A 15197-nucleotide genomic window follows, 5' to 3' on the forward strand; every position below is an offset into this window, starting at 1 on the left:
TTGTTCCATATTTAAAATGTAGTGCCATAGTGAAAACCACTTCCGGCCACTCAGCCATAGGCTGTAGGCTTCTTAAAGCCACTGAGCACCATGCATCCCACATAAAAGTGCTTGGTGAACAGTACCCAAATCCAGTCACTGCTAAATAGTAAAGCTAGTGTAAGACATTAAATCAGGACCTACTGTTGTTTCTTAGCCACCTTTCCGGTAGAGGAGGCAGAAAGGACTCTCTGTGACGTCATGTTGAAGTAGTCGGTAGTCTTACCGTTAACTCAGCAACAGCTCTTCTGCTCCGATTTTGCTCTTGGCTTTGAATCTTATCATGGGCCTTGTGAGCTTTGTTTGGGTTCCTTAACCAAGAAACAAACCCAGGCCTTCACAGTGACAATATCAGCTCTAACCTCCAGGAAACAGGGGACATTTTGAGACACTCCTTCATTGCTCTGTTCAACTTTTCCAATGGTGCTGTGGCATCCCAGAAATGGGTATCCAGTCTGACTAGCTTAGTGCTTCCGGGTCAGAAAGATGACTACAATTCTATAAAGGGTCTTTTTAAAGAAAAAAAACCTCAGCTTGAAATATTGGTCACAAATATTTCCGTTTATGTGATGTGTTAAATTAGAGTTAATAAAAACTAACATTTCCAGGGTAGCTGTGTATAAAGGACACACAAAGAAGGCTCGTTAACATACGTGTGCCATAACATGTATTCCAAGGAGTGAACAGTATGACCTGATAATGTTGTGCTTCTCGGTACAATGACACTGCAGCTTACCAGGTAACTCACATCGATCAAGCCTGTTCATCACCACTGCAAAAGAACTCCAAAAGCCTTGACTTCTGGTTCTTGATGGTCTGCAGTAGGAGCAAAAAGAAAAGTGATGGGGAAAGCCTCTGCTAAAAGCAATGGCAGCTGGTAACACCCGGGCAGAGGCAGGGAAAGATTGAAAACCACTGTTGAAACGTAATACACTTTATTGGTTCCTGGAGCAGGTCTACCTAAGTACAGTTAACTCTAGAACCATTGTACTCAACTGCCACCGATCTGTGCAGGATGCTTCACAGTGGCCTCGAAGCTGTTCCGTATTTGCAGTAGCACTGGGGGAAATCCCTTTGGTTTTTATAAAGATTTGCATAATGAAAAATACACAATTCCCACTGAAAACCAGATTCCCGGGATGACTGGAAGCGGAGAGTCTCAGAATCACTGCAGAGCGTGACCACGCTCACTGGCCTGGATTGCATGTGCATGCGCATTGTGTGTGTCCTGCAGAAACGATTCAGCTGCTACACCGGTTCCTTTACCTGTCTCTTTCTCTTTTTCTAGCCGGAGGCCACCCCCATCACCAACTCGCCCCACTATAATCCGTCCGCTAGAATCCTCCCTGTTAGACTAAACGAAGTGTCCGGCATGGCAATTAATCACTAATGACTTATGCAAAAGCGGCATTCGGTAACCTTTGCAGTCAACCATGAGTAGTCGCATGTATGGACCTCCATAGGCAAGTAGCCAGTCTTACTAACGTGTTCTCATCTCCATTGCTCATGGTACGTCAGACCTTTGGGGTTTGACTCTGAAAACCTGCTAACCTGTAGAGAGGCTTAACATATTGTATTGACCAAGGTAGTTTTATATAGCAGTCCTATACTTTGGTACCATTTATCTATCCAGCATATATCAGAAATTGCTTTGGAAGAGTTTTCTGGGCTGTCTACAGAGAAGCTTATAATGCTTCTTAGCAAGTGTGTGAGCTTGGAACCACACCAACTCTTCCCACATTCTGTTCAGGGCGGCAGAAACTCTGCTCTCTGATATTAACGCCACCACTCAGTCCGCAGTTGATTACTTAGGCTTCTTTCCCTCCTTATTTCATAAGACTGCTAAAATAAAATAAAAGCAAGGTTTTTAAATCAGGGCTGCTTAGGATGGAAGCTTTTCAGGAGCATGAGGCAGGGTGCAAAGGGAACGTCTCCAGCGTTTGTTCTGGGGAACTGCTCCTCCTGCCTTTGTGTTTTGCTTCGTGCTATAAGCACACGCAACACCAAAGCAAAGCTTAGGGGATTTTGGTAATCTGTTGATAGATTTGGCTACTTTCAGAGTTCAAAGAAGAAGCAAAAACAAATTACCATTGTAAAAATGTCTGGGGACTTTTATTTATTATCTTATTATTTACCTCTTTGTGGACTATGATGAAGGAAGCTGACATTGAAAGTATTTAATTTTCCAGTTGATTGGGTGCATGGGTAACTAACTCCATTTGGTTATTATGATTAATATTTTGGCTGGAAAAAATTAAATGTATGTTAGCCCATGATTTCTATGGTTTACATATAAATGATTATACAAGAATCCTTTAAAAACTACTTTAATGTCTCTACCCATTCCAGACTCTCTTAAGTCTTGCAGCTTACTGTGGCACAAGTGTGTGGGAAGTATGGTGGCTGGTACGGGAAAGCAACTCATCCGAGATGCTATGGTTTAAGCACACAGATCACATGTTTACAGATGCCTTGCTCCAGCTCGCTCCTGAAAAACAACATCTTTGTCATACTGAGCTGCAGAACAAGTTTGCAATTTCTAGGATCTCTAAACTCACAAGAGCATCCTAGTCTAGAGGTTTATTAGTTCAGCCTTGAGGCTAAGTTTTGAACTACCTATGACCAGATGGTTAACATGTAGGAAACAGCTAGAAGCCAGATGGAATTCTGTCTGCTAGCTGCACCCAGACAGCAGAGCAGGCTTTCACCGAATTGTAGCATCCTGAGACATCATTGCATAACCACAAAGGTAAATCAGGTTTTACTAACTGCAGCATCTCCCTGTATCTGCTTTGGAGGCAGTCAACATGATTTGTATGTGAACTTCACTTTAATTTCCTTTGCAGTTTCTACCCATAGCAAGTGGCTATAAAGTATGATATAAAAGCACTTAGCCATTATTTGAAAAGGTTTTTTTCAAGTGAAATCCCACTACATTGAACTTATTCTAATGGGTTAGATCCCACTTATAATTGGCAAAAATTAAAGAACATGAGCCATACAAAGGTGTGTTTTTCAACCTTTAAGTGACATAGAATATCACTCTAATATTTTCCCTGTTGAAAAAAATATATTTGTGAATGGAACTCATGTAAGACATGCACATTGTCTTTAAAAAGTATCCCAGTTAAATGGAAAAATGTTAACCAAACATTTATAATAGGCATTGAGGTCCTCCCACAAAACCCTCCTTTCAGCAGTCCCTTTGCTTCTTCCTATGAGCTCTCTAAAACAGGCAGCAGCTAACAGGTCAGATACTTCGGGGCTTGGCTTTGTTCTTCCTGTGGTTTTGCATCCTGCTACATTTCAAATTTTTCCTTCTGTTGGAGGAAACTATTTCAGAAAACCACTGGTGTGTTCTCAGATCAGCACAAACCAATGTCAAAGAAAGCTGGGAATTTGTCTCTCCAAATTTCTTCCCACTGATGCTAGAGGGTCATAAACAATGGCGCTTGCCACCTTTAGCTTTTGCTTCTTGATCCACAGACTCCCTGTCCCAAATGTCTCCCTTTGTCTGGAGAGTTTAGTTCTCTTTGCTACCATGTTATATCTGGTGGCAGTCAGAATCCCTACTCCAACACCCTCTCCCCAGATGTTCAACACTGGCACCCCAGAATACATTTAGATTGTTGCAGTTCAGGGGGTTTACACTCTACTAACAGGAGACAGCAACATGAACGAAGCCTGGAATCTCACTGGAGTGTTCAGAGTACACGCCAGGCCTCGCAATGGAGATGTCGGCTTGAAGGTCCTTCTGCTCCCCACCAGGTTTCTAATCTCTCAGTCAGCCTCCAGGCTGATGACTCCAATGTTGTCGGCACAATAGATGTCGCTGTGTCTTGTCTAGCATAGGTAATAACTTTACAAAGTGTTCTTAGGATTTGAAAGAGTCACTGTACGTGTTTGATAAGCCAGTTTTCCTGTTGCATGCTAAATGTTGCATGCAGATTGGCAAACTGGAATCACCAACCATTTGTGAATGGATTATGACAGTATTGATTTAGAACAGATATATTTTCAAAAATTATCTACTGAGAATACCTTCTTAAATATTGCCTTTAGGTATGTTTTATAACACAGAAGAGCAGTGGGGTCTGTTTATTGGCAATTTCTCTTTTTGTGCAGATACAAACTCATTCTATCCCAAAGTGTAACAAAGCTGTCCCTGTGGTATCATTTAGAATTAAAAAGTAGCCACATAGATTCACTCGTGATTTCTTTAGACTATAGCCTTACTCTAAACTATGAAATGGGACCTGACACCAGTATGTGATAAGTGTTGTTTTCTGTGCCCTCGTTTTCTCTGCATGTCTCTAGGAATACACTATGTACATAGTGACCATGTATTTTGTCTCCCTTTAACTAAGTAGGTCGAGAAGCACTTACTAAAATGCCCTGAAGCATGAATGTGATTTTTATGTGCACCATATATATATATGAATATAAATATCAGTGTAAACCTGTGCTCAGTATCTAAGAATATGAATATATTTTAACTGTGCTAATATATGTTGGAAAGACCTGCCATAACGTGATTATGGTAGTTCATTTCTCATGATATACATGAGAAACACCAGATCTCCTAACTCATACTGTATATATTCTGAGTGGCACAGAGCTTAGGATACCTATGATGATCATCATAATGATAGCCATGACAAGGTAATGTCTATGGTCATTTGCATTGAACCCCACAGCCCTGCTACCTAAGAAGGCATTACTTTCGGGGTGATACTTTTGATAAAAAGCATAAAATTTGGAAGCTTTTCTCCAGGGTCTCTAGTTAGAATTGTGTCATTTGGGGATTGTTGAGCTGACTCTTTAAAAAAAAGAAAAAGCTAAGTTAGTCTGTACAGTCGTGAGTTCTCTTCAGCATTCAGTCAAGGTTAAAGAATATAGAGTCAGCAACACAGTGAAAGTAGTGGGTCTTTCTGAGCCAAACCGTTAAAACGTGTGGGGGCGGGGCATGCAATTCCTTGCAGGCGTGTCATCTCCTCTGTCGGGTAAGCCTTTTACATTTGGAAAACTGTACAGTTATTTTAAATTGCTGGGGATCTCTGTAGGATGAGTAGCAAAGCTCTAAACAGACCTCCTGGCTGTCTTAATTCAGCGAGAGATGAGTGTAAGACTGAAGTGTGAGTGAAGTGTGAGTGCTCTGTCGTTTCACTTAGTATCTGTGAACCCAGAGTCCTGTGGGTGAAGCCAATCTTAGAGAGAGCTCGGATAGTTCACCAGATCATTTAGTCTTTTCTAAAGAACTCGGTTTGTCCTCTAGATAATAACAGGCCATCTGTCTAGCCGATGTGTTTAACATTACGTGGTGCTCTGTATGTGAAACTTTAACAATATTGCTGAAGTATACGTAGTATAGGCATCACTCATCGTGTATGTATGCATACATGTAATAATATCTGTACGTGTGGAGAGCAGGAGACGGGAACCTCAAAGATCCTTCTGTTTGAGACCTGGTCGTGCTGGTGTACAGCTGAGACTCCTCATTCCTCTGTTCAAGGGCTTCCCATGAGGCTCAGCTCCAGGTACCCCTTTCCTTACAGCCTTTACCTTTAAATCCCTAAAACTTTTCTCACATTGTTTTCAATTTACACAAAACCCACTCCACTGTCTTGTACTGACTGCTGCCAACCGGCGAAAACAACTCTCCACAAACCAGAAACCCTGCCACCATGGCCCTGTGTGTCTGATTTCCTGCACGCACTGCCTCTGTTTCATGGGCTTGTATGTGTTCCTCTTCTCTCGTTCTGAATCAGACTTCATTTCGCTTTTATGTGAATGACTGAGTACATAGAAGTCAAGCCTTGTTTTCTCTGTTGAATCTCTAACATGAGCCAGAATACTTCCCACTGTCCTTTTTGCCACTTTGGGGATTTCTTAATGCTGGATTAATATGGATTCTGTGAATGGGATTTTTGAAGCAAATTCCTAAAGCTTGTATCATCCTTGAAGGTCATGTACCTATTGTGAAAAACAATGTGAAACTGTATTTCTGAACCTGAAATAAATTATTACATTTGAAGGAACCCCCAACTCCTCATCCTTGAATGCATTTGGGTCTGTGCATTTCACTGACACCTGGGAGCAAACACCTATTGTCCCTTGGCTCAAGTTGGCCCAGCATTTCTAAAGTGGGGAGTGACAGCATTCTGTGTTTCTGTCCTTAAGTTGTGGGAAAGGAGGGTTTTTTTAAAAGACAGAGTAAATCAGGTAAACCCAAGGAAGGAAGTGGGAGGAAGCACGGCCTCTGATTTAAAATAGTGGATCATAGGACCACAGCCTCAGACAGCAGGACGGCATGACCTTTACCAAGAAGCAATGGGACAGTTTGCCCCTGGAAAGGAAGAATTTGTTGGAAAATCTGGGGGCGGGGGGGGGGGGTGGTCTGTTTAGATGTTAGGTCAACAGAAGTCAATCACTGCGCATTAACCCGACCATGTTACCTGCTCTTGGGCATGGAAGAGGAAATGTGCGCCAGGATGTCTGCTAATAAGAAAATATAAGTGCTCAATACGTACAAACAACCTTTTTCCCCCTAATTGTGTTTTTAGACAATAAACACCGCTCAACACACAGGGTTCTAGACTATGCCATCTAAATGCAGTAAGATGGGAAACATACTGGTTTATTTTTCCATGCATAGCCAGGATATATGATTATGGGAAGAAAAGCTGCACAGACTGCTGTGATAATATGCCCTGCAACTTTCTTGTCTATACATTTCCCACAAGCAGAGAACCTGTGCAATCCGTGGAGCTCCTACTGGGAGTGATTTATCATGTCGAAGAACCCATGCTGCTCACTTGTTTTGATTTAATCACATGATTCTAATGGATGGTAATACAATTCTGAATCGATGCTAATGAAAATTACAATTTTTTTTTAAAAAAAAAAAGTGTTGTCACTCTTTGGCAAACCCCCCCCCCCCCGTGCTTTTAAAACCATTCTGCCATCTTTGTGAGATTTACAAAGACTGTCCCGTTTCTGGTTCTTTATTGTTGCTCATTCATACTGCAGTGACATAATAATCAGAACACATGCGAGAGACATTGGCTAAAAATCACTGCCTTAACCCAAAGCCTCCCAAAGTGCATCGCCGGAGATTGGAATGGGGACACACAGAGGCACCAAGAAGTCATTTTACTTGGGAAATAATGGCTATAATTTAAATGTCTTTTACTAAAAGAAAATAAACTATGTTGCAAATCTTTAAGAGAGTGATAGCATATAGAGGCTTCCCAGACTTTTTTTTTTTAATCATAAAAATTTTATTCATGCACTGTCCCACAGATACTGCTGGGGGTTCTAAGGTGCCTGGTTTAGGGCACATTGCTTTACATTAGGCAAGAGGCAAAGCCAATTGTCCATGATTATTTCAGAATAAACTATCACCAACAAAAAGTTGTGTGACAAGTTCAAGTGTCTGAGCAAGATGAGCTCCCCCATCAGGACATCTGGAAGCATTGCTGGTTATGTGACAATGGGGTCTGAGTTCCCTGCAAGAAGATCCCCTGAGGTGAGGAGCATGGGAACGGAATGGACATGACTCTTACCAAACCTTAGTGAGACTCTTCATCTCCTAAATTAATTTCCTTTCTCCGCTTAAAAAAGAGCTGCGTTGACTAAAGAATTTCACTTCATTTGCGAGGTTATTGCAAATGAAGAGATCAGCTCTCTTTAAAATTAAACCTCGCCAAAGAACTGAGGATACCCCATTCCTGCTGTCTGTCTTTCCTTCCTCGGTTTCCCACACTCCGAACTCACTCCCTGCTTGGGGATGGGAAGCTGCCTACAGGATGGACAAAGCAAGCTGGCAGAGCTTGTTTGCCGAAATGTTCACAGAAAGGGGAAAAAAGAGGAAAACCTCTCAAAAGTTCATTTCATGGCAAAACTGTCATCAGACTAAATGGAGACATGGTATAGAGCTGAGAGATTGTATGTAACTCATTCTTAACAACTGAGTCCTAATAACTTTTCATCTCTTCTTAGTGTTTGGACAAAATTGTATCTGTAAAGTTTTTTTTTTTTCCTGAACAATTGAGAAAACAGAACCTGGATATATAAAATCCTGACTACATCATAGGTGTCTATGAATACCAGTTTCAATGGAGCTTTAAAATTGGTTAACTTGGTACTCCAGTGCCTTTGTAGTTTTTACATGTGCAAAGCCTACGTACGTTCAGCACTTGCCTATAAATAATATAGAATATATATATATATATATATATAGAATATATATATATATATATATATATATATATATATATATATATATATATATATATATATATAGTACTCTATAAATAATATAGAATCTGAAAAGGGAATAGCAACGACCCAAACTGTCAAGATCCATAGTGGAACAAACAGGTCCACTGAGTGTTGTGATTGTCAGTGCTGTGTCTCTGGCAACAACAGGAATGCTACACACAGGGTACATGAAGATGAGAAAGGAGTTGTCTGAGGGAATGTCACCATGCTGTTTGAAGCACTTTCTTGCTGTCAGTGAAATATATTTTAGGACATAATGTGTCTGGATCTTGTTTCTGAATTGGAACACCAAACTAGCTCCCATGGGAAGGTGTACTTGGCATGTGCTGGAAAAATGTCCCTTCAGCACTATGGACTTGCTGTTCGTTTTAATGGCTCACCTCCCCACCATGCTGAGGTAATTAAAGTGTTCTAAACCCCTTCAGAACTTGAAAATAGTTTCTGTTTGCTAGGCAGGTGATAAATCTCATTCGGCCTGACAGAAATGTAATTACACTTTCTCCATGAAAACACCAGGGACACCATTACCTGGATCTCACAAAGCCCAAGGCTGGCAGACCCCCCACAGTTGAAAGGTCAGGAACTAAGAACAAGTTTTTCGTCATTTATATACATGGGAGGTCTCCTTAGTTCAGATTAAACTGGACTGGAGAAAAATTAGGACTTTGGAAAAGGCAAGGGTGGTTTTTTGTTTGTTTTTGTTTTTTGTTTTTTGTTTTTTTCTTTTTGTTGCCAATGCTCAAGAAAAACCAAGTCTATTTGAGCCTAGTAACATCTCACAGAAGATTTAAAAAAGAAAGTAAAAGTTTGGGCTTTTGCTTTTTATGGAGCCAACTGTAATCTTAACAAGACTGCAGTGGGGTATGTTGCTGGACACCTGGGCCTGTGGCCCCGAGTGAAGCCCCAGAGAGGAGGGGTTCAGACTGCCTCACTGCCAGAGTCAGCTCTCAGTGGGTCAGTTAGAAAGAGGGAATTAAAGCACTTCGGCTGGAATCCACTGGCTAGACTGTCTTTGGCCTGCTGTCTGTCTGCCTCAAAGCTGTTCCCAGCAGAGTGGAGGTTGCCCTATCTTCTGGTGATGGGAATCAGTCCAGATTCTAAAGGCTGAGGTCAAGCAGCCACACAGCTGCTCCGGGCTCCACAATTCATGGGCCAGTGAGATACAAACCAGGCTAGGGATTTGGAGACTGATCCACAGACAGAACCAAGTCTGTGCGCCCTAGACCCACTTACCAATAAATCAGGATTTTCATTGCTCCTTGCTCTAAGACAGAGGGGATTCCTACAAACCATGATGACAATCAAAAACCAACCCCAGCCAACTATTTTTCCTAGACTTGATTCTAGGCTGCCACACCACACCTCAGACAGATCCTTAGTTATGAGTCCAAGGCTATAGATTAGCCCCCTGGGGTTTTCTGTGTTGGGATGATGTTGCTCATTTGATCTGGATACCTTTTAATTCCCTTGATTTTGAAAAAAAAAAAGTACTTGGCTAGGTGTTGACTAAGGTAATAAACTGATATTTCCTTCAACAGAATTCTCCAGCAATTTCTTTCCCATTGGAGAGCACTTACATTCACTTAAGACTTTGGGGAAAAATGGGGGTCAGAAAATTAGGGTTCAGAATCAACTATGCAAGTTCAAAAGGTATCTGTAATTCTGACCCTGATTCTCCCAAATTTGATTGCAAGGATTTATACTTCCATGGTGAAACGGGGTATTATTTTTGAATGGACACAAAGTCTCAGCATGCTGCTAGTGCCCCCCTCCCCGGAGAGGGGAGGTGTGGGGGAGGGGACAGGTTGTAAGGGCTGCTAACTTTGCCTCCTGGTGTGCCTTCATTTCTCCTGCATGCATGCCTGGTCCTTTGCTTTGTTTTGGGGTTGTTTGTTTGTTTTGGCTTTTTTTCTGATTTGAATTAGACTTTTGTGGTATATTTTTTGCATGCTGTTATTTGGACTTATTTTATAACGTAAACATTGTCTTCTTCTATATCTGTGTTTTTCGTTTTTGTTTGTTTGTTTGTTTTCACTAGGAGACTTCCTCCTGCAGTTCCAGGCCGACCATCCTAACCCACCACCCAGTCACCCCTTTTGTCTAACATGCCCACCCATCCTACCCCCACCCAGTCACCCCTTTTATCTAACACGTCCACCCATCCTACCCCCACCCAGTCACCCCTTCTGTCTAACATGTCCACCCATCCTACCCCACCACCCAGTCACCCCTTCTGTCTAACATGTCCACCCATCCTACCCCCACCCAGTCACCCCTTTTGTCTAACAAGTCCACCCATCCTACCCCACCACCCAGTCACCCCTTCTGTCTAACATGTCCACCCATCCTAACCGACCACCCAGTCATCCCTTCTGTCTAACATGTCCACCCATCCTAACTCCACCCAGTCACCCCTTCTGTCTAACATGTCCACCCATCCTACCCCACCCAGTCACCCCTTCTGTCTAACATGTCCACCCATCCTACCCCCACCCAGTCACCCCTTCTGTCTAACATGTCCACCCATCCTAACCCCACCCAGTCACCCCTTCTGTCTAACATGTCCACCCACGGTATTTTATTTTGCCTTCTGTTTGCACTACATGTCACATGTACATAAAAACTTTTATTTTTGATCTGCATCTTTAATTTAAAAAATAAAGTATATTCTATATTTTAAAAATTACATGTGTTTCATTTCTTTTCCTATACAATAATGATCCAAATTAAAAATAATCCACAGGCTGGAGAGATGGCTCAGTGGTTAAGAGCACTGATTGCTCTTCCGAAGGTCCTGAGTTCAATTCCCAGCAACCACATGGTGGCTCACAACCATCTCTAATGTGATCTGATGCCCTCTTCTGGTGTGTCTAAATAAAAGTTTAAAAAAAAAAAAACTTTAAAAAGAAATCCACTTATACTAGTGCCAAGTAAGATGAAATTCATTTCTCTAGCCTTTTTTTAAAAAACGAGCATTTTAATACCAGGTTTCATGCAGCCAAGGCTGAACTTGAACTCCTGATCCTGTATCCATCCACAAAGTGTTGACGTTAGCATGTAACACCATACACAGCCTCTGAAAAAATATGAAGTTTAATATATTAGGAGCTGAAAGGAAACTTTGCATTATTAGACCAATGTGACTTCAGATATTTTTTGACAGAGAATGATACTGAACTGAACAATAAGTTAATGAAATTTCTTCCAACAGAGAGAGAAAGGAAGGAAGGAAGAATTAACATTTAGAAAGGACACAGAGGTCTGGATCTTTTCAACCTATCTCCAGAAATCTTATCAATAATTATTACTGCACCAAAATATGCTATTTTCCTAAAACTAAGATAGGAGGTTTTTAAAAGCATAGAATATTACAGAAGGAATTGTAGGTCTGAAACACATAAGCTCACATATTCTGTTTGACACATTTAGCGGTAAAAAGAAAAACTATACTGCTTAAAACACACGTGCTGTATGGAACGGAAACGTTGGTGCCTCAGGCAATTTCTTCAAGATGTCGGTAAAGTGCCAAAGAAAGTGGGTGAGTAGAAGCTTGAGGGAAGAGAAAAGTTTTAACATATCAGTTCTTAAAATAATAATGGTATTAAAATTTTAGGCCATAGGACTGTTTTTACTATTCCCCCACACATACCCGCAGGAAATTAATACAAATAACATGCTTACTTTTAAAGTAATATAGTGCATGCTGCCAGTTGTGCAGCAGCTTTGCCAATGGCTTTTTATTTAACTTGTGATTTTCTGTTTTGGAGATGTACTTGGACCGGGTTTGGATTGAAAAGTAGCTGTCTCTTCTCAGACGGGGGCCTTGTGAAAACGCCTCCTTTCAGTAAAACAGAGCACCACACATCAAGAGAGCGAATCCGTCTCTAGGACTCTGCGTTCTGTTTGCTTCACTAGGATCCCACTTACATTTGACCTGGGGGAGTCCTGGCAAAGGAAGGCATGAAGACAATCTGAGCAGGACCTCCTTATTCTAAAAAGAAGACCCTATCATCTTAAAACCATCTTCTTTGGATCACAAAAACCACTTAAATAATCTTTAAGAATTAAATTCTACACTCAAAAAAATGTAAGCCAGTTTCTCCTGTTTCAAGTCGCATGCCCTGAGTTAGCTCCCTGCTGCTGTATCCAGGGTTGGTTAATGAACAAGGTTACTGGCAAAGAAGCTGAAGACTGTAAACCAAGGTATTCAGCTGGTTTTCCTGTAACCCAGAGTGAGTGAACTAGTGTGAAATCATACAGATTGGGCTCCTTGTCCTTTCCCTTACCCTCAGTCATCATTTGATAGTTATGTATACATGTATATATATATGTATGTATGCATGTATGTATGTGTGTGCATGTATGCATGTATGTGTGTATGTATGCATGCATGCATGTATTCATGTATGTATGTGTGTATGTATGCATGTATGTATGTGTGTGTATGTATGCATGTATGTGTGTGTATGTATGCATGCATGTATGTGTGTATGTATGTATGCATGTATGTATGTGTGTATACATGTATGTGTGTATGTATGCATGCATGCATTATGCATGTATGTATGTGTGTATGTATGTATGCATGTATGTATGTGTGTATGCATGTATGTATGTATGTATGCATGCATGTATGCATGTATGCATGTAGATCCTCGAATGTGTGCATCTGTGTATGAAATCACCTAGGCCAGAGGACATCCTAATGTCCTGCCCTATCACTTTCTACCTTATTCCTTTCAGTCTGGGTTTCTCACTGAACTTGGAGCTAGGCTGGAGGCCAACAAGGCCCAAGGACCCTCCTGTCTCTGCTCTACACAGCACTGGAGTTCTGTGCAAACATGTGACCACACATGGCTTTTCACACGGGTGCTGAGATAGGACCCCATGTTCTCGTGTTCCTGCAACAAATACTGTTAGACACCGACCCACCGATCCTTACACCGGCAGGCACAGTAAATAGGCCAAGGTTGTTTTCTAACCTTTGCCAAGCAAAGTGTTGACAAGCAATGCAAGCATACTTTTGCTTCTGATGGACTTTTTCCAGGTCCTTGGTGTTTTGTTCACTTTGTCTAAATTTTAAATGCACACTTAACTTTTACCTGATACTTACAGAATTTGAACATTCATCATTAGAATTTGACCTAGTGAACAAGAAGAAAGTGAAATTCCAGCTAAATGAAATGGCATTAGTCTCCTGAGGTGCGTTCTCTTATTTTATAGACAGAAGACAAAAAGAGGGAGTCTGTGGGGGAGGAGGAGAGGCTGGAATAGAAGTAAAGGCTATGACAGTACACCGGCCTTGGTTTTATTTCTTTCATATTATACACTTCCTCAACCATTGCTAACCTTCTGAACTCGTCTACCCTCATCCCTCACATATGAAGGAGGGGAAATGGTTTTACAGTCTTCAGGATGGACTATAACTCGGGATGGTCAAGAGGAGTCAGAACTCCTTTTACAAACCACAGTACTCCTTGCAGAGTCCTCTCTTTATGTGTCACGTCTCTGGGATTCATAATATCTTAGTCAGCAGCAGCACCAGAGAAGTCACAGAATAAGAAGCAGCAAAATAACCAAATAAGCAGTTATTGCATGTTGTTATGATAAGAGAAAGGGCTTGGTCATCTTCCTAGGGAAAAGCATTAATGATTTAAGTGCTGATGCAGCTAGCTGAGATCGTGGCAGCATTGATTCCTCTGCTCCAACCATGACCTAATGTTCCAGAAGGTAGCAATTGTGACTTCTGACAAAGGAACAATGGAATGCATTCCAGCCAATCAAAACCCAAAGTTCTCATCCCTAATAGAATACATGCTGCAAGATTCTAAATCATTCAAGTGTTGGAGACAGGCATCCTGGTATTGAAAGTATGTAGGGGTCTCCCACCTGCTTTGGTGCCTAACCAAGAGGTACTGCAGTGGTCTCCTCTTGACAGCACAGAGAGGTTTCTGTGTTCTCCTGTTCCTGGCTCAAAAGACTGAGAAACGCTGGAAAGATGGAAAAAAGAGAGCTAAAGGTAGGAAAAATTAGAACTTCTAATAGCAATAATTCCCCTGGAGCTTCACCAGTAAATAAATGTATGTCAACCTCAGGAAACATATGAGCAAACACGGAGAGGAATTCAGTCCAAGCTTGGGTGAACCCATTGCTTTGGGCCTGAGTAGAGGCAAGACAGCATTAAACTATGTGTCTATACCGTTAATGGTATATAGATGCTTCATAAGATACACTTTCTTAACTAACTCATTAATTCTTCACTCCAACCTTCATCTTCCCATGTGGAAGCCAGGAGGCAGAGAGAAGAAGGGGCAGATAACAAATCCATGGCAGTTTCTCCATGGTATGTCCCATGATTCCCTCCCCTAGTCTCTATCACCTTCTTATAAGGCCATCAGTTATGAGCCTATCAAGGATTAGCTCAAGATTCAATTACTTCTTTAAATCCCAACTGACATCCAGGCACAGGATTCCCACATGCGCCTGGAGGGACACTTCCTGTTCAAACACTAACAAGACAATGGGGAAAACACTGTGCGTGTATGGGCTAGGACACTTTCATGAGTGTGATAGACTCCAAGGCTTCATCTTACAACTCCACAAATAAGGATGATACAGACAAGGATGGATGCTTGCCCAAATATAAGTCCATTTTTTAGGTGAACCACACAGGGAGCTAAGATTCCTAAAAACAGAGGCCAGCAGAGATGCTGTGGAAACATGATCACCACACTTCCAATCCTCACAACCCACATGAAAAAGAACCAGAATCCCAGCACGAAGGAAGCAGCGACAGCAATACCTCTGGGGCTTGCAGACCAGCCAGTACAGCCAACATATAAGATCTAGACCAGTGGGAAATCTGCTTTAAAAGG

The 15197-nt window shown here is 41.6% G+C and overlaps 2 protein-coding genes across 7 annotated transcripts in view; both read left to right on the forward strand.

The window, feature by feature from the left end:
* Positions 1–10482, forward strand: part of DNM3 (dynamin 3) — a gene marked incomplete at its 3' end in the record, with an annotated part of 461945 nt that extends 451463 nt beyond the window's left edge. For 4 of the 6 annotated variants that reach the window (XM_080942240.1, XM_080942237.1, XM_080942241.1 and 1 more), the window contains one exon: positions 1328–1397. In XM_080942240.1, coding sequence (XP_080798366.1) covers positions 1328–1397 — 70 coding nt within the window. Of the gene's footprint in view, positions 1–1327; positions 1398–10360 lie in introns of those variants that run through there. The other 2 variants (XM_080942239.1, XM_080942242.1) reach the window with 1 other exon arrangement.
* A 3838-nt stretch (positions 10483–14320) lies between these two features.
* LOC308432039 (uncharacterized protein C1orf105 homolog) overlaps positions 14321–15197 on the forward strand; it is a gene marked incomplete at both ends in the record, with an annotated part of 35790 nt that continues 34913 nt past the window's right edge. The window contains one exon of the mRNA XM_080931714.1: positions 14321–14341. Coding sequence (XP_080787840.1) covers positions 14321–14341 — 21 coding nt within the window. The remainder of the gene's footprint in view (positions 14342–15197) is intronic.

This window comes from Micromys minutus (assembly GCF_963924665.1).
Source record: "Micromys minutus genome assembly, chromosome: 1".
Lineage (NCBI taxonomy): Eukaryota > Metazoa > Chordata > Mammalia > Rodentia > Muridae > Micromys > Micromys minutus.